General features: G+C 42.6%; 2 protein-coding genes across 3 annotated transcripts; one reads left to right on the top strand and one right to left on the bottom strand.

Moving 5' to 3' along the window:
- The first annotated feature begins 1,398 nt into the window (after positions 1-1,398).
- cdkn1d (cyclin-dependent kinase inhibitor 1D) lies at positions 1,399-7,322 on the top strand. Of its 2 annotated transcripts, none has more exons than XM_080517951.1 (3): positions 1,399-1,488; positions 3,787-4,281; positions 4,361-7,322. In XM_080517951.1, the coding sequence occupies exons 2-3, from the start codon at positions 3,792-3,794 to the stop codon at positions 4,420-4,422; spliced, it is 552 nt and encodes a 183-aa protein (XP_080374077.1). In that variant the 5' UTR covers positions 1,399-1,488; positions 3,787-3,791; the 3' UTR covers positions 4,423-7,322. The 2 variants fall into 2 exon arrangements, with proteins under 2 accessions (XP_080374077.1, XP_080374076.1); XM_080517950.1 differs by lacking the exon at positions 1,399-1,488 and adding an exon at positions 1,807-2,023.
- Positions 7,323-7,484: 162 nt separating this feature from the next.
- slc37a3 (solute carrier family 37 member 3) lies at positions 7,485-16,953 on the bottom strand. The gene is made up of 14 exons (XM_080518395.1): positions 16,900-16,953; positions 14,057-14,280; positions 13,302-13,416; positions 13,061-13,153; positions 12,515-12,598; positions 11,824-11,969; positions 11,629-11,725; positions 11,446-11,530; positions 10,704-10,921; positions 10,460-10,601; positions 10,276-10,377; positions 9,988-10,187; positions 9,824-9,889; positions 7,485-8,927 (listed from the first exon to the last, which is right to left on the bottom strand). Exons 2-14 carry the CDS (start codon positions 14,131-14,133, stop codon positions 8,835-8,837), a joined length of 1,518 nt encoding a protein of 505 aa, XP_080374521.1. The 5' UTR covers positions 14,134-14,280; positions 16,900-16,953; the 3' UTR covers positions 7,485-8,834.

Below are 16,953 nucleotides of genomic sequence, written 5' to 3'. Positions count from 1 at the left end.
GGTGTCAGAAGGGCAAAGGGATGTTAAAAGAAAGAAAAAGGTCATTTCAATACCAGCGAAGATACTTTACAAATAATCTGGTAGTAGTTTTAGGTAAAAGTATATCCATATAATTTGCATTGGTTTCCTATTTCCAAGCTTATACGTTGCTACCGAGTTGCCCACAATCTCAATTCATATGTAAAATCTTCGATCTGCACATTTGTAGTCAATAAGTTAAATGTTTACCAGAGAAAATGCATTTATCATATTTACACTTACTTCCATAACCAACTGCTATGGTGTCATTTGTATCAAGGGGGTTAAAGCTTAATAATTTCAGTCAGTACTTAATACTATTATCTACTTAAGTACACATTTTCAGAAGTCTTTCAACGTCAGCAACAAAAAAAGGTTAACTATTCTCCTTTCTTCGAAGCAGTATCTAGTTAAGTCAGTAATCAATGAAAATGTGTGTAGAAAAACATAAATAAGTCCTCATATCTAAATATTTAACTTAATCGTGGCGAACACGTCCCCCCCAATCTTCAATGTTACCAAATCATGTTAATTTGAAAGCTTGAATGACTTGATTTTATTCTTTGGATGAGTGCTTTTCTCAGCACCATCAACTTTCTGAGGCGATAATGGTTAAATACAAAACTTCATAATGCTTTCCACATTATATTGTTGTCAGTGTATATTGGATTAGATCTTTGTCCATAGGAAATAAAATGCTTAAGTCTTCACGAGCTGATTATCCGCATTTATTCTAAGAAGCTGCATGTGGTATGAATATAAAGCGTTTTATGCCTAAGCTTATTTCATAATTTGAAGATAGATCGATCAATCGATAGATGATAGGAATATACTGTTGTCTTTACACATGGTTTACACCTGGATTTCCACTGCAGACCCCCTGTGGCTTTAACCCACTATAAGACAGGTAAACTAAATGTGAACAAATGGAAAATGTACAAATGTTGCTGTTTTTGTTGTACAGATCCAGATGAACTGGTTTCATTTGAAAACACTTTTACCTGCCAGTTTGCCATTTTAAAGAAAAGAACGAGTTTGATTCATTTAGATTAATTCATAATCAAGCCTTATAGAGGACAAGAGAGTAACCAGAGGTGTCCTAAGTCTCAGCCTCAATAGTAAGCCCTGCTTTCAGGAAAAGGAAAAAAAAAAACTTCTGGGAACTTTTTCTTTTTTTTTTTTCCCATCCTTGTACAGAAAAAGTGGCGGGAAAGCGCAAAGTGGAGCCAGTCACGTTGCAGTTCAACGTGACTGGAGGACCAGAACACGGTGCCAAAACAAAACGTGACGCAAGCACTCCACGAGAATGTGTGTCACATTTGAGGAAGAAGGGGAAATGGCGGCTACTGCCAACATATTTGACCTACTTCTCGTCTGGAGGCGCGGCGAGGCGCAGAGGCGCTCCAGTACAGTGAGGAGGAGTAACAGGTCGAACATTATCCACAACTTCCCGGCATTACTCCTGACAAGGTAGGACACCGTTTGCAATCAACACATTCATGCATGGAAAACTTTATTCTGCGCAGCGTTACGCATGACTCTGGTGCGCTTCTTCTTCTTTTTTTTCCTCCTTTTTTCATTTTGCAGATTTTTTTCAAGTGTTTGCAACTCTGCATGAATAGCGCAGAGCATTGAAATTATACATTTATGCTATTTACCTCCTGGCTGCGCTCCAACAAGGTCTGTTTTGGTTGGCAGTGACTTGACTTCTCAAGTGGGACGCCCCCCCCCTCTCTCCACTCCTCCTCCTCCTCCTTCTCCTCCTCCTGCCATCTCCTCCTGCCTTCACAGTCCATCACAAACAAGTCGCAGATAATAAGGGGACAGGCACGACTCACCCGTGGGTACTATCTACTAAAAAAAAAAAACTCTCAACTTGACAATTGTTGGCCTCCACGGAACTGTCACGAAACTTTACGCTCACTCTTGACCGGATTGTCCGCGTTACGCACTCGGTGCATCCAAACGCTCCAGACTTACTACATTTGACACATTGACGCTGATGGTAAGAGAGAAAATGTTATCTAATCCTATTTTTCTGTGTGTATTTGGTCGGTTTTTAAACTCTGTACAGGTGTTAGTTTGAATTAAGGTAGATAAAGAAGTTGGCATCCAATCTGCCAACTCTTGGCCGCAATTACGCACAGAAATTGCACAAAAACTCGTGTTTGGTAGTTTACTCTTTTGTTGTGAGTTTAACCACCAATCAGAATTGTGTTGTTTGTGTGAGAAATTGGCGTTTTGACAAGTTGCGGCTGTTACTGTGCCGCATCTCATTGACCCACATCTTCAGTAACTGGAACTGCGTAACCAACTTCAGCCTGCACGCTCAAATCCCACGAAGCAACGAGTTCATCGCTTTTATTCACATTTTCCACACTGGAGGTTGCATTTCGGATGATAGTCATTATGCAGGGATTTGATAGTTGAATAATTGCGAGTTTTCTCAGTGTGGTTGAAGATGGGGAAACCTGACCCACTTTATAACTGCGCCCACTTCATTTTCCACGCATGACAACTTTCACCCTAGGAGTGAAAGAAGGCAATTATGGTTTTGAGTTCCGTTTTTTTTTCTTTAATAGTGCAAGTCATCATTATCTTGTGGAAACCATCTAGGAAAGGAAGGTTGTGCTGGTTAAATATGTAATTATTAGTGAGAAAAACCAAAGTGCGCCAAAAAAAAAAAATCAGAATTCGTGACCTACTTTTTTCCCTTGGTTTAAAAACGTTTTTTTGTTTGTTTTTTTTAAAAAAGGGAAGTGATTCCTTCAATGTTATAGTTAAAGAAATCACTTTGGTTGTAGGTGTCAAACAGTTACGCAACGTTCCACAAGGGCCCCTTCGCCCCCCTCTGGAGCCCCCCCCCCCCTCTTTCTACTCTGTCCAGGCTTTCACTTGCTGTCCTGTGGCGGATCTTTGGCTGTTAGGCCACGTAAAGCTGGTTACACTCCAAACTATGGAAAGGGATGCATTGGAAAACAAGTTGCTTGATTAAACTGAGATTTTCTAAATAGATCATCTGAGTTGGGTTGAAAAAAACAAAAAAAAAACAACCAAATGTTCATTCCAAGATGTTGGCACCTCTGTGGCCCTGCAGTTTGGTATTTTTGAAGGAATCAGAATAATGTCCAGGTAAATACATGTTTGAAGACTGGATTCGTAGATTAGCTCAGAACTGGTTGGCCAACTAAAAGTGAAATATTGAAATCGATCACTGTCAACCAAATATCTTTATATAAATTATATCCTACAAGCCAAAGATAATAACAGATGTGGCGGCTGCATTACTGAGATGTTATATAAAGAGATTATATGAGCTGTAACACTGAGATTCCAAATTCAGCAGCAGGTCTCTGATTACATGCGGGCAGATGGGGAATGTTTAAGAAAGAAAAAAAAAAAATCAGACTCAGGGATTTTTCTCCGCACGTCTTGCCGACCTTTGTCATTGACCTTTGACTGGCAAACGCCAGAGCAGGTGGAGCATCACGTTCGTTTTGACGTGCCAGAGCAGTTTGAGATTTATGTGGTGCGAGCTCAAGGTACCTGCTCGGCGCAGTAATTACTCAGCGGGTTAGGGCACATCTGTATTTGATCACATAAAACACCAAAAGGCACCCAAGTGGGGGATAGACATTACTGGTTTGTGTGCGTGTGTGTGTGTAATCTCGACCAATAAAAGCCCAGATCACACCTCATCGCAGGCCTGACAGAGGGAACCGCCCCCGTCCCGCTCTCACTTCGGTATCTGTGTTTGTTTTCTGATAGGGAACATGACGATGGCCTCTACATCAAGATCGACAGGACAAGATACAACGTCCGACTCGGAGATGTCGCGACTGGGGGGCATCGAGGACCTGAAGCGGAGGGTGGGGCCGGTGCGGAGGAACCTCTTCGGGCCCGTGGACCACCAGCAGCTGAGGCGGGACTTTGAGCGGCTGCTCTGCCTGAGCGTCGAGGTGGCCAACAAGCGCTGGAACTTCGACTTCCAGAGCGACGCGCCGGGAAAGGGCTCCGACATGGAGTGGGAGGAGCTCAAGTACCAGGAGGTGCCGGCGTTTTACCGCAGCCGCATGGTGAGGACGGCGCCGCGGCCCTGGGCCACGATGGCCAAGGGTCCGAGGCAGGTGTCGCCTTCCTCCGGCGAGAGTTCGCCAAGGTCCAGCAGCTCATCCGGCTCCGGGGACGAGTACCTGGAAGTGACCACACGGGGGTGCTACCGGCTCAAGCGGCCGCTGAAACGCAGACAATCGTCAATCACAGGTGAGTTTAGCAATTATACCTCGACAGATGCCGCTCCCCCGGAGTCCCGTCCTCATATTAATCCTCTTTACGTTTCTAGATTTCTTCAAATTGAAGAAGAAGAAGAAGCTCCTGCATTACAAGGCACCGTCTCGACAGTAGAAGATGGCCGGCCTCCCTCTCCTCACCTCATAAAGATCATATGTATATATGGAGAAATTTATAAGTGACTGTCGCCAGCTCACGTGACCTCAGACCCGCCTGACACCACATACCTTTTCCTTCTCAGCACAGTGAAGCTCCCGTCTTCCAAGAGGATCAAGCTCAGACTGCAGACGGTTTTTTTATGGATAGCTATAAATACTCTATATACTGTATACTCTATATACCGTTTTTACTCACGCTTTTCGACTATACTGTGAAATCACACTGTATGCACTCTTTTCAGGACAGAACAGATAATGGGCTCTAGTTTAAAGAGGTTAATTTTGCTTCAAAACGGGGCCTTGAACAGTATTTTGACCTCAGTCCTTGACCGGCTTCTCCCTTTCGCCACAAGTCAGAAGAGGTTTTTGATTCGACGCGTTGCTATTCCTGGGTTACGCAGCACACATAGCCATGAGTCTCACCCTGCGGCTCTGAGAGCTGGGGTTGAGCCGGGGGTCAAAACCTCGCCCGGGGGCAAAACAATTTGGCAGTGCGACAGTAATTACCCCCAGGTTAGAGGTCGGCAGAGGAAATTTGGCTCTCGAGGTAAAAAAAAATGGCTATGCCATTCAATTCTGAATAATAATGCTTCATAAACTATTTATTTATTCGTCACGATGCGAGGTCGTCAAAAATGAAGCAAAAATGGGAGAGAGAAATTTTTTTTTAGTATAAAGAGAGAAAAGGATGCCATTGCCCCGAAATGATGCTTTGGACTATAAATAAATACTCCATTGTTTCCAGCAAAATGTAGGCCAGACATATTTTACATAAAACTTTACAAACTATATTGCCTTTCTGCCTTGTAATATCTGCATAAATGGGGTTGTATGAAATCTTTTTTGGCAACAGGCTGAAACAAATGTGCTTCAGTCAGCTTTATGCTTTCAGTAACGTAGCATTTTTCTTCTCTTTTGTCTTCATGTGATGCCCACCGTGTCGGTTTTAAATACGACTCTTTTCTCCATGAAGGGAATGTAGTGTTTAATCACTGTGCGTGTTGCAGCTCAGAGGAATCAAAACCTTTTGGTTCAATTTTTTTTTTTTGCTGTATTATTTGTATATGAAGAGTCGAACTATGCTAAGTTTTCTGTCGCCATGCAGTTTTCTAAGTTGTTAACGTGTATATAAATGTGTGTCAGTGTGGTTGCTAAAAAAAAAAAAAAAAAGTGGCAGCTGGATCTGTTATAGGTCAACAACTTTTGTAGCATAACGTTCAAATTGAAAAAAACAAAAACCAGTATTTATAGAGGTGCTGTAAAATTGAATGCTACTGTTGACCATAAGGGGCAGTGTTGAGTCACTTTAACGCCAGAGTTTTAGTTGAAATAGTTTTTCAGGTCTTGAACCAAAGTGACTCAATACAGCACCTTGTGGTGACAACTTGCATTGCAAGTCTTAAAAAGCTAGTAAAAGTTCAACAACTTAATGACCTGTGTTGGTTTCCCAGCAGCACATCACGACATATTACATGTTGTACCTTTAAAGGCGGGTTTGCTACTTTTTTTTTTTTTTTTTTGGTGCAATCCATTGAGGCACACTTGGGTGCTTTCTTCTCGTAAAGCTGCAGTAATGTTCTCACTACCAATGGATAAATAGCCATGACGTGGATTCAGTCACTCACACTACCTCATTTTCGCGATCAAATACGTGGAAAGAGAGACGGAGAGAGATATTCGAGGGAGGGGTGGAAACGACTGCGGTGTTGCGGTTGTGGAGTTTCACATCACGTAAAAGAGTCAATGTGTCAGAGGAAACTCTGATCCCTTCGGAAGAGGGGCGGGTGTTATTCGCCCCATGTTGTTCCTCCCCTCTCTTGTGGCCTCTGCTTCAACAGCTTTTCCCAGAATAGAAAAAGTGGGTGGTGTTCGGAGGGAGGAAGGGGACAGAGTTTTACCAGAGAAGTTTCACGATGGGAGCGTCTGGTATCACAGACCACTTGTCTGGCCGGAGAAACCCTTTGATCCAGACGTGCTTTTGTCTGCCCCCTTAAACGTCTCCGTCTCTCTTTTACGAAGCAGCTGCCTCGGGCTCTGAGAAAAAAAAAAAAAAAAAATCAGCATGAAAGCAGTCGTGTTGGTTTTCCCCATCATGGTTCTCCTTGGCTGCAAGTCTGCAGATGTAAAAAAGAAAGAAAAATGACACACGGCTATGAACTAATGTTTGAAATAAGTCTAGACTGCTTGTTTGTCTGTCAGATTATCGATGTTTGTGCGCATCTATCTTCTCAAGACGAAACCTTCAAAGTCTATATTTATTTTCTTTTTTTTGTTTGTCTTTGAAGGGAAGTAATTTTGAATTCCCCGGGTTTTTTTGTTGTTGCTACAACTCATTGTATTATTTCTAAAACTATTTCTTTGCACTACTTTAAACATTGTTGAGAAATAACTATTTTTTTAAGGAAAAAAAAAAAGAATAAAAACTAATCAATGATCATTCAACTTTTATTTTGGACAGAGTTTCTCATGTTTTCTCTCGGTCTTTTTGTAGCTGTGTCAACTCCTCAAGTCTGAGGAACATGAAGATAAATGTTCAATCATGAATATCTCAGTGTTTCACCGAACCTAAAGTCTCCTTTCACCCGTCGTAGCGATATCAAAGTGTATTTTTTCAACTTTGCATACGCACGAATGTATATTTGTATATCATGTCATAATTTTATAGTAATTTAATTCCGTTTTATGCATCCTTGCAACATGTAAGATGTGTAAGTGTATGAGATCTGATCCATATCATTTTTATGTTTGTATAAAAAAAATGTAAAGAGATTCCATTGCTGGGTTGCTGGTGCACTGTTGCCTTACATATTAAGTGCTCAAATTAATAAAAAAAAAAAGACCTAATGAGTTATATTGAAACAAGCAATGTGTAGTCTCAAGTTCTTCATTATGGTTTTAAGTACATGAGAAACTGGAGGTGAACGGTAATATGACGTGATAGCGCCCCCAGGTGGCTGTAAATCGACAAAGGATTTTCAGTTTCTGGAAGAGCTGCAAGAAAACCAAATTAAAAGAACAGCGACAAAGACATAAAATAAATGCTATCTGCATTTATTCAATATTTAAAAAAAATGCATTTACATTGGCTGAAATTTGAAAAAAGACATAAATAGAAATAGAATAAACTTAAAAAAAAAAAAAAATGCACCACAGATTGAGCTTACACATTCGACATTTCAGTTTACATTCTAATAGATTTGTCTCGAGGCGAATACAGTGAAAGTCCTCCGAAATTTAAGTAAAGTACCTCATTTCACACCAAAGACTGGTGACAGAAAATGATAAAGCTTTTCTATTTTACACAATAAGGCATGCACAATGTAAACTAAAACATTAAAATCTTTTTCTTTTCCTTAAATAAGCATGAAAGCAGTCATGAAAAGGACTCAAACCGTCACGTAGTCATTTTCCCACCTTGTACATTTAAAGGCCTAAAAAGACCAATATTTCTACTTCAGTGCTATTAAACCCTATTAAATCCATGAGGATTTACAATTAAAACTCTCCAACCAAGAGACAAAAAAAAGCAGCCTCTGCTCCAAGCAGACCGACGTCTTCACCATTGTCAGTATGCAGATATAGATATAAAGACCTATGCACTGTTGTAAACTGAAATGTGTGACCACAACGCCACAGAAGCAGACTTTTCATAGTGCATTTCTGCCGCGGCCTTCAGGTTTAAAATATAAGACTTCAGCTGTAAACGAGAAGTGAAAGTGGAATGATAAGTATGTGCACAATCAAGTGAACGTTTCCCAAGCTGGTGAGGGCTTTAGAATCCAGCCCCTGAACCTGAATAAAAAAAAAAACCAACTGCACGAAACACATGAAATTGCAGTGAGGTGAATATATCCTTAAAACAAGGGAGTGCTTCACTAAACTCCCTTAAAAACCTGCAGTGAGAACCCAAGAGTGCAAAACATCTTCGATTAAAACATGATACACACCCACACCTGCTTATTACCAAGAAGACAATCACATTTTTACGAATTTTCTGATCCTGAAATAGTTTCCACGAGTCTGATCGTTTTAGTCGAGAACTGCTGGTTGAAATAAAAACAAAAAAACCATTCGAATTAGACCTAAAAACTCAAATATAAAATTTTTTTTTTAAATCCTAAAATATATACAGCGGTAAATCGTGTGATGGGCCTGCGAGGCCTGAATTCAGATGGATCAGTCTGTGAAAACTCAAATCTATTTTTTTCTTTCTTGTCAGTCAGGCACTTCAACCCAACATCCCAAAGTATTTAACGCGGACTGTAGATCAGTTGCGTCCGGCATCTTTTCTCCACGACGAAGATCAGCCGAGCAGACCCGCTGCGCCGTCGCCGACAAAACTACAAACCACGCCGCCGACGCGAGGCCTCACAGCTGGCGCTGCCGGGCTCGTCTCTCCCGCCACATGGCGCGCAGCTCCTTGTAGAGCAGCGGGGAGATGAAGGCGATGCTGCCGCCCGTCTGCAAGCGGAAAAAGACGCGCCGGGTAAATGAGTGAACTGGAAAGAAAGCAACTTTAAATTCGCGCGGCGCATTCCTTTTCCAGAGGAGGCGCGATCGTCTGACATGCTTCGTTTTATATCGGAGCCTTATAATGTGTTTCAAGTACCTGCGATTGTTAAAGATCAAAACATGGAGCCATGAAACAATCAGGAAAAACTAAAATATGTTATTCTAATCAAGTGTGTGCATTATATATATATTTAAATATGATTTAATATAATAATAATATGTATAATAATGGCTCTAATGGGGCACATAAACTGCATGAATCAGTATGTGGTGACACAATTAAACATATATATATATTTATATATATATTTATTTATTCAATAAAGACAAAATATGATTCTTTTGTTTAAAGCACATTTTGTGTGATTTGGATGTCGATTTATTGGCCAATGAAGGTTGAAAAGGTTCAGAGTTCTTATCATATATACTCCATTAAGCACTACACTTTTATATTGTATTTTTTTTTTCCATCTGTGGATGATTAGGAACATGTATTCCTGGTTGGATTTTCGTTATTATTCTTTTATTTATTTAAAAAAAAGATAAATAAAAGATTGGATGGCAGAATCACAAGGTGTGTCAGTGTTCTATTGGAAATAAAACGTTTATACACGTTATTGATCCTGTTATTATTCATATCTCATACCTCGTCCAAACCTTTTTCGGATCCAAATCTGAAAAATTTCACTTACATTTGTAATCAAAAAGCGAATTAGTAATCAAAATGGACAGCAAGATGAAACTTTTTCTCTCGTTTCAGTGACTACAACCGTGATCATTTCTCTATTCATACATCTCAACATATCTAAAATGTATTGAATGTTTTTTTTTTTTTTTTTTCTTACCATGACGATGAAGAAGTAAAACACGCTCATCCAGCCCAGCTTGCTCTCGATCAGAGACACGACGTACTGCACGACAACCGATCAGAGCACCGGTTACATTTGGCTTCTATGGGCTCAATATTACAGAACAATTCACAGCTCAGCCGTCGGTGTTTCCGTGTTACCTGCCCTCCGGCCGCTCCTATGCTTCCCGTTCCATCCACGATGCCGGTGACGGTGGCCAGAGCCTCCTGGCTGCCCCTCAGCGCCTCCTGGCGCCCCAGGTCAGCCGATATGGCCGAGCTGATCATGTTGGACGGGCCGCCGATGAAGAAGCCGGTGGTGGCCAAGAGCGCTGCGTTTATCACCTGGTCGTTTGGCGAACCTGAAGGTGACAAAAGAGCCCCAAACGTGAAGCGTCGGGTTCGGCCTGATGTTTTGCGCCGAGGCAGCACGTATTGCGGTGAACTCACGGCTGTATCCCACCAGAGCTCCCATTGCAAGCAGCAGGCTGAAGGCCAGGACGGGGGCTCTCTTCCCCATGAAGTCAGAGACCAGACCCTGAACTGTTCCTCCTGACGTGAAGAAAAAAGACCCAATGGAGGCAAAATTACGCGTGAAATCTGCAAATATAAATTGAAAAACCCCGCGGCTTACCGACGATTCCGCCGACGTCGTACCACACGGACAGCCGGTCGGCTTCGGCCTCCTTCCACTTGTAGTTGTTGCTCAAGTAAAAAGGGAGCCAGAAGAAGAAGGAATAGTTGACCAGCTTGAGACACGCGTAAGCCAGGGAGTACTGCACAAAGCGAGGGAAAAAGAGAGAGAGAGAGAATGGCGTGAAGTTCCGATATCTCTCAAGAAAACCAGGAGGACGTTTTCGGTTCCCGATCAGACCTACAGGCAGAACTCCGGGCAGACAGAACGCCTGACAGAAGCTGATGGCTCGAGGAGAATCGGCCTCGGGTTCGTCCTGCTGCTGATCGGACTCTTCCCTCCTCTCGCACACCACCTCCTCCTCCTCCACCTCCTCTTCCTCCTCGTCGCTCATCAGAGGCCTGCGGCTGTCTGTGTCCCTCTCCACCGGGCTGAGTCCGGTCTCCGACTCCAAACTCAAACCTGAAGCGTTTATTGAAGAGCAGGACAGAGTTGTTTCACAGGATCCGGTTTACCTCTGCGCCAGGATTCACAGTAACGTTTGATATAACGTTTGTATAAACTGCACCTCACCGACTGCACATGTTTCAGTTTTAGTCACTCATTAGGAAAAAAATAGAAAAAAGGATAGGTTATAGATTTCTCCCCCCCCCCCCCCCCCCCCCAATCATGAGCTTTGAGGAATAAGTCAAAACAATGAAGATAAAAGTGGAAACTTCTCCTCTGGTCCAATCCTCCTCTAAATCGGAAGAGTTCCTAATCCTATACAAGTATTACTCCTGATAACACAAAGAATTTCTTTGTTAGTAAAGTCGATGCTGAAGTATCGTTTCATCAGTTCACACTGCCTGCAAGCAGTCACAATGGCTGGATATTGCAATCTAAAAAAGAATATATGAAAAATTAATTATGGCTGCACATAATCACATCATGGTAAAAAAAAAAAAAATAATAATAATAATAATAATCAGGAAAGGAGTTCATACCAACTTCTTTGGGCGAAGTAAGAAGGCCAAAGAACACCACCACCCCACCAGCAAACTGCACCACAGACGTCACCAGGAAGGCGTACTGCACACAGCGGCAGCAGCAGCCCCGTTAGCACGCGGCTGCTGCCGCCGCCGCCGGCGGAGAGTGAAGCAATCAATAAGGCACGTTATGCGTCTGACCTCATATCCATACTTGAGCACGCTGGAAGCCAGGAAAGCTCCCAGGATGTTTCCGACGGAGGCGCAGGCGCTCCACAGGCCGAACACGAAGCCGCGGCTGTGGGGGAGGGGGTGGAGGCGTGGAAAACGCACGGGTGAACAAGTGGGAGAGTGGACGGATGTTGCGCAATGGGACGCCGGAGGAACGCCACTCACCCCGTCTTACCGAACCAGTTGCCCATGACGGCCACCACGCAGGGCCAGACGGCGGACTGCAGCAGCCCGTTCAGCACCCACAGGGCGCAGTACAGGTAGACGTTGTAGATCTGGAGCCATTCGGTCAGAGTGCCGAACACAAACTCCTGCAGACACGGAGAAACTCGCATCGATAACGATCACACTGCAACGTGAAATCCTTCCTTGAAGCGTTTGCCTTTTGTTGAAAACCAGAAAGCCCTTATTGTCGAGACATAAAACATTATTGTGAACGTCTAAACTAAAGCTAATAGATTTGATTGTTGTTGATTCTAATTAAAAGCTGTTACTGTAAAGCAGAGTTTCAATTTTCCCCGCTGTACATTTTTTATCACTATTAATTTTAAAACTTTGTGTATTAATGAGCTGATTTTAATTCATTGCTCTTTTATTTGATTTCTAATCGGATCCTGGAAATACGTGTGTGTGTGTATCGTCATTTAATGATCTAGTTGTATGACACAACCTTTTGTGACATGTCATTTCACAATGAGGTCAACACAGTCTCTAATCTTATCATTTCATTTCTCATTCATTCAACTATCTTTTCCCCTCTAGCCGTCTCTAAGCTTTCATCAGATGACGTCAAAACACACGTCAGCTGGTGTAGAGACAACAATTTTAAGTGTGAACCGTCGCGTTGTGAACGTACCACAACGGCGGAGCCACACAGGCCGACACAGAGGACGTATCGCAGATTGAATCGATCCCCGATCACACCGCTCAGATACAGACCCTGTGTGGACAAACAAAAAAAAAACACTTAAAGACAACCCGGGGAGGAGTGGATTATTAACCCCCCCCCCCCCCCCCCCCAAAAAAAAAAAAAAAAAATTCACATTAGTCTTACACGGCATGTTCCAAACCAATATTTGCACTTTGCTTTATCTCGGTGTTGCCTCCTCCTTAGACAACAAGGTGCGGCAGACTGGGAGCCGTCTCCTCCCTCCTTAGCTTCTTTTCAACTTGTATTACATCAATCTTATTCATTTCTTTATTTCACAGGGAACGTCTCGTTGTTTCTTCAGTATTTATCAACTTGGGTTCAATTTGAAAAAGAATCAAATATCAAAAGATTCCACAGTTGTCTAATTTACTCGAGTTTCCTTTACAAATTTGACAGAATAATCCCCTCTTCTTCCTGAAAAATCCGAACGCTGGTTCACGTCGGGAACATCTTATTCTGCGCCGTACTCACCGCTGCATATGAGAAGAGGAAGATGGAATCCAGAGCGCCCAGAAACAGCGTGGCCTGCTGCTCATCCGCAAACAGACGGTTGTCCTCCCACGTCTGAGAAGAGGCAGACAACAATTCGTATCGTACCCATTTAAATCTGTATCCCCAGCGCCATAGACGGCTGCGAATTTGAGTTTGTCAACAGCACCAAATGTGTGTGTGGGGGGGAGTTCGACGACGAAACTGCGCCGGCGCCCGGTACCTCGCTGGGGGAGAAGGCGGCCGCGCTGTCATTCTGGAAGGACGGCGTCCACTGAGCGGAGATGCTCACTTTCACGTTGCTGAATGTCTTCCTGGATGCATGCAGCAGCACATAGCTGGAGAGACGGAGGGCATTTTTTTTTTTTTTTACTAACTGAGACATAAATGTTAACTGAAGTTATACAGGTATAACATGTCACAGAAAGGAAGGCCGGCGAGAGAAATGCAGTTTTAAGGGCTACGGGGATGTTTAACTGCAGCATGTTGGACCAGCTGCAGCCTTTCAAGGCACTTTTTGATGAGACGAGTAAAAAGTTCAGTCAACGTTTTAGCATCTGGGAGAGAAATAGAAAAGGCGTAATCCTGTCAATATTTCAGATCACCCCATCTATATAATCTATATTTATCTACCACATACTAATTCCCTTCATTTTTGTGCACGGCTCGGGAAGCAGTGGACTGCGCGTTGCTAAACGCTGCAGACGGCACTTTGCTTCCCTCCTGATAACTGCCGCCGTGACATGCTGACATGGCCACAAACCGTTGATACCACGGCCACAAGGAATTAAAGATTAACTTTACCAGTCTGAACCGGCAAGAAGGACACTCGCTATCAACCCTTCCAGTGAGACATATGTTGACGAATACAAAATAACACACCCATAAAACATTCAGGAAGGTCTGTTGCTGCATGTCGCATAAACACGTCATACGTAGAGAAACTAGTTTTTTTCATTAGGGGGGGGCTAGGTTTACCTAAAGAAGGTGAGGAGGAAGACAACCAGGTGATGGTGGGTGTACTGTGACAGACAGCCACAGCATGAGGGAGGCATCACAGGGGTGGAGGAGGGAGAGGGGGAGGAAGGGTGAGGGAGGAGGTGGTGCTGGCGGAGGTCTCCGAGGGAGGGAGGAGGGTTCGGCTACAGGTCTTCCACTACTGCAGACGGAGCAAAGGCATCACGAGAGCAGCAGAGCTGTGCCTGCAGAGGAAACAGTCAACCATTTTTTTTTTCGTTTTTAACTTTTTCTCGTGGAAAACGATTGTTTCAAGTGTTTGTTACACTCGCTTTCACTGCAGCGACCTGATACAGATGCGTTATAACTCGCACAATAAAATACAGCTCAAACGTCACGTATCCACACTTACGAGATAGAAAATTGCAAGTAAAAGCTCATATCTGGAAAGAAAAAGGCTCCAACCTGGTACAAGCAGGGAATAAGTACTTAACCAAGTGGACAGTGAAGAGAAACCTATAAAGTGCACCTTCTTACATTATATTCCCCGCATGAAAGGCACGTCTGCTAGACTTTTATTTACCGACTTCTCCTCTGCTTTTAATACAATCCTGCCCCACATTTTAATCAAGAGACTTTTAGAGCAGTTTGAAATCTGCAATAAGTCGGTGGGATGGATTTTAAGACTTTTTAACTGATAGATCACAAAGAGTGAGAATAAATGGGGTTCTCTCTGACCCAGCGTTCTCCTCCACAAGGGTGTGTCCTTATTTATCCTTTACACAAATGCGTGTCGGAGCAGAAATGACAAAAGAACCATAATCAAGTAAGCAGATGACTCTGTTATTGCAAGCCTCCTGAAAGAGGGCGAAACCAGTCGCGGCCTAGTCATTAGTGAGTTTGTACAGTGGTGTGAGGCGTTCCACCTTCAATTTAACACATCGAAAACAAAAGCTATGGTCATATATTTTAGAAAGAAACAAGACAGGCACACAGTCACTTTAATTTAAGGCCAGAAAATAGAGCAAGTGCAATCGTATAATATTCGTATAATTGTACCTGGGGACCATTATTGCTGATAAACTGAATTTTGAGGAGAATTGCAAGTCGATCTGTAAAAAGGGCCTCCACTGCCTCAGGAAACTTGCCTTTTTCCACGTTGACTGAACAGTCCTGAGTCTTTTTTATCGGTCTTTTCAGTCTGTTTTAATCTTTTTGCTTGGCGGCCTGGTTCGGTCAGACCTCTTTAAAAGAGAGAAACTCACTGAACCAAATAGTAAAATGGTCCCGTTGTCTTATTGGCGAGTCTCAGTCTTTATTGTATTCATCCATTTTTAGCTACATTTATTATAGTGGCTCTTCATTGAATGTTCTTATTCTGGTTTATGTTCGTGATTGCTTTTTTAAAAATTATTGTGGTTTCTCTTCATCCATCTTTGACCTTATCTTAATTGTTTATCAGAATATTGAGCTCTTGTATTACCTGTCTTGCCTCACTCGACCAATCATTATTACTATTATCATCTGCTTGTTTGGTTTCTTGTGTCTTCACTTATTATGACGTGCCAAGTGCTCACAAAACCTGTAAAACAAGCTTACCTCCGGGTACTAATAAAGTAAGCTTGAACCTTGGTATTAAAGCTGTAGTAGATCAAGCCACACAATATCAAAATGCTTCCATCTCGGCTTGGTTATCCATAAACCTGCTGAGATTAGGAGTCTTTCTAACTTTCCACCAAATGTATTTGTTTAGTGAAACAGATACTGGACTGTTCTTCCAGTGTGTGGCAGGTGAGAGGCCAATCTGAATGCGTGCACCTGGTCTGAATGGGGGATCTCATGCAGCCCGGAAACGAGGCATCAATGGCCCCAGTGTAAGCCGACGACCTCAACTGTTATCCCACCGCCCCCACCTGAACGTGCAGCTGGAACAGTGCATTGCTTCTCGTTGTCCACTCAGGGATAGCCTCTTTTCTCCCACCTCAGGGCGGTCGGCTTTTTCCGTGAAGCAATGGTTGCTTAAAGGAAACTCTTGAGGTAACAAGTCGAGCTGGTTTGGTCATTCTGACACATAATACTCAAATAAGACATCTTTGTGCCGAATAATTCTGAGGCAGAAAATCTGATTTATGAACTCTGTAGTGGACATCCTCAGCATCTTGTGACGTGTATTTTATTGTGAAGAGTCATACTATCTATGGAAGAAACATCACAAATAAAAACTGAAATTGTGGGTCATTTATTTCCCAGGATAATAGGTACGACTTTATTGCATGAATCAGTTCATGTTGCAAAAATTATTTTAAGCAGTAATAATCTTATAATAATAATCTTATTAAAAATGTATGTTTTTCTGCTTAGATCCTAATAATTTAGCTTTCACTTTCTTTGTTGTTGACATGATGATTAAATCAACCAGGAAATCGTTGTGTGGCTGAAGTCTCATGACAAATAATGATTTCAACGGCAAATACATTGGGCAATAACACTTGGAAAGGACGTTCAGTATTATATTTCCTGGACATAGAAAAAAAAAAAAAAAAACCCAAACAAACAGATCACACCTATGTGCATGAGGGAATATCCTATTTAGACGTTGCTGAGATTGAAATATACAAGATCTGTCGTGCATAAGACACATTTGGTCATCTGTTTATTAATTATCGTGCTTATAAAATCTTGATTTGGGGTTTATTTTGTTATTTGAGCACATGCTGCTTTCTGTCTGCACACACCTGTGTCTCGCTCACCGAGTTTCCACGGAACAAAACACTGAACTGACACTTTCAGTACCTTCATCTATATAGATAGAGAAAGCCGCAAAGTCTCAGTGAAACGAGGAATAACGCCATAAGAGTTCTTACCTTTGGGTCCGGATCGTCCGTCTGCAGCTTGTTTTCTGAGTGGAGACACTTTAC

Source organism: Blennius ocellaris (genome assembly GCF_963422515.1).
Source record: "Blennius ocellaris genome assembly, chromosome: 22".
NCBI classification, from domain to species: domain Eukaryota; kingdom Metazoa; phylum Chordata; class Actinopteri; order Blenniiformes; family Blenniidae; genus Blennius; species Blennius ocellaris.
The sequence above is the reverse complement of the archived record's forward strand: the minus strand, read 5'-3'. Positions and strand labels throughout refer to the sequence as shown.

What these genes read in the sequence shown, in the direction of transcription:
- cdkn1d (XM_080517951.1), top strand. Translation starts at nt 3,792, where the DNA reads ATGACGATGGCCTCTACATCAAGATCGACAGGACAAGATACAACGTCC. An exon ending in CAGACAATCGTCAATCACAG is followed by an intron (nt 4,282 to 4,360) that starts GTGAGTTTAGCA and finishes TTACGTTTCTAG; the next exon opens with ATTTCTTCAAATTGAAGAAG.
- slc37a3 (XM_080518395.1), bottom strand. Translation starts at nt 14,133, where the DNA reads ATGCCTCCCTCATGCTGTGGCTGTCTGTCACAGTACACCCACCATCAC. An exon ending in AGCTCTGGTGGGATACAGCC is followed by an intron (nt 10,188 to 10,275) that starts GTGAGTTCACCG and finishes TGTCACCTTCAG; the next exon opens with GTTCGCCAAACGACCAGGTG. An exon ending in TTTACTTCTTCATCGTCATG is followed by an intron (nt 8,928 to 9,823) that starts GTAAGAAAAAAA and finishes TTCCGCTTGCAG; the next exon opens with ACGGGCGGCAGCATCGCCTT.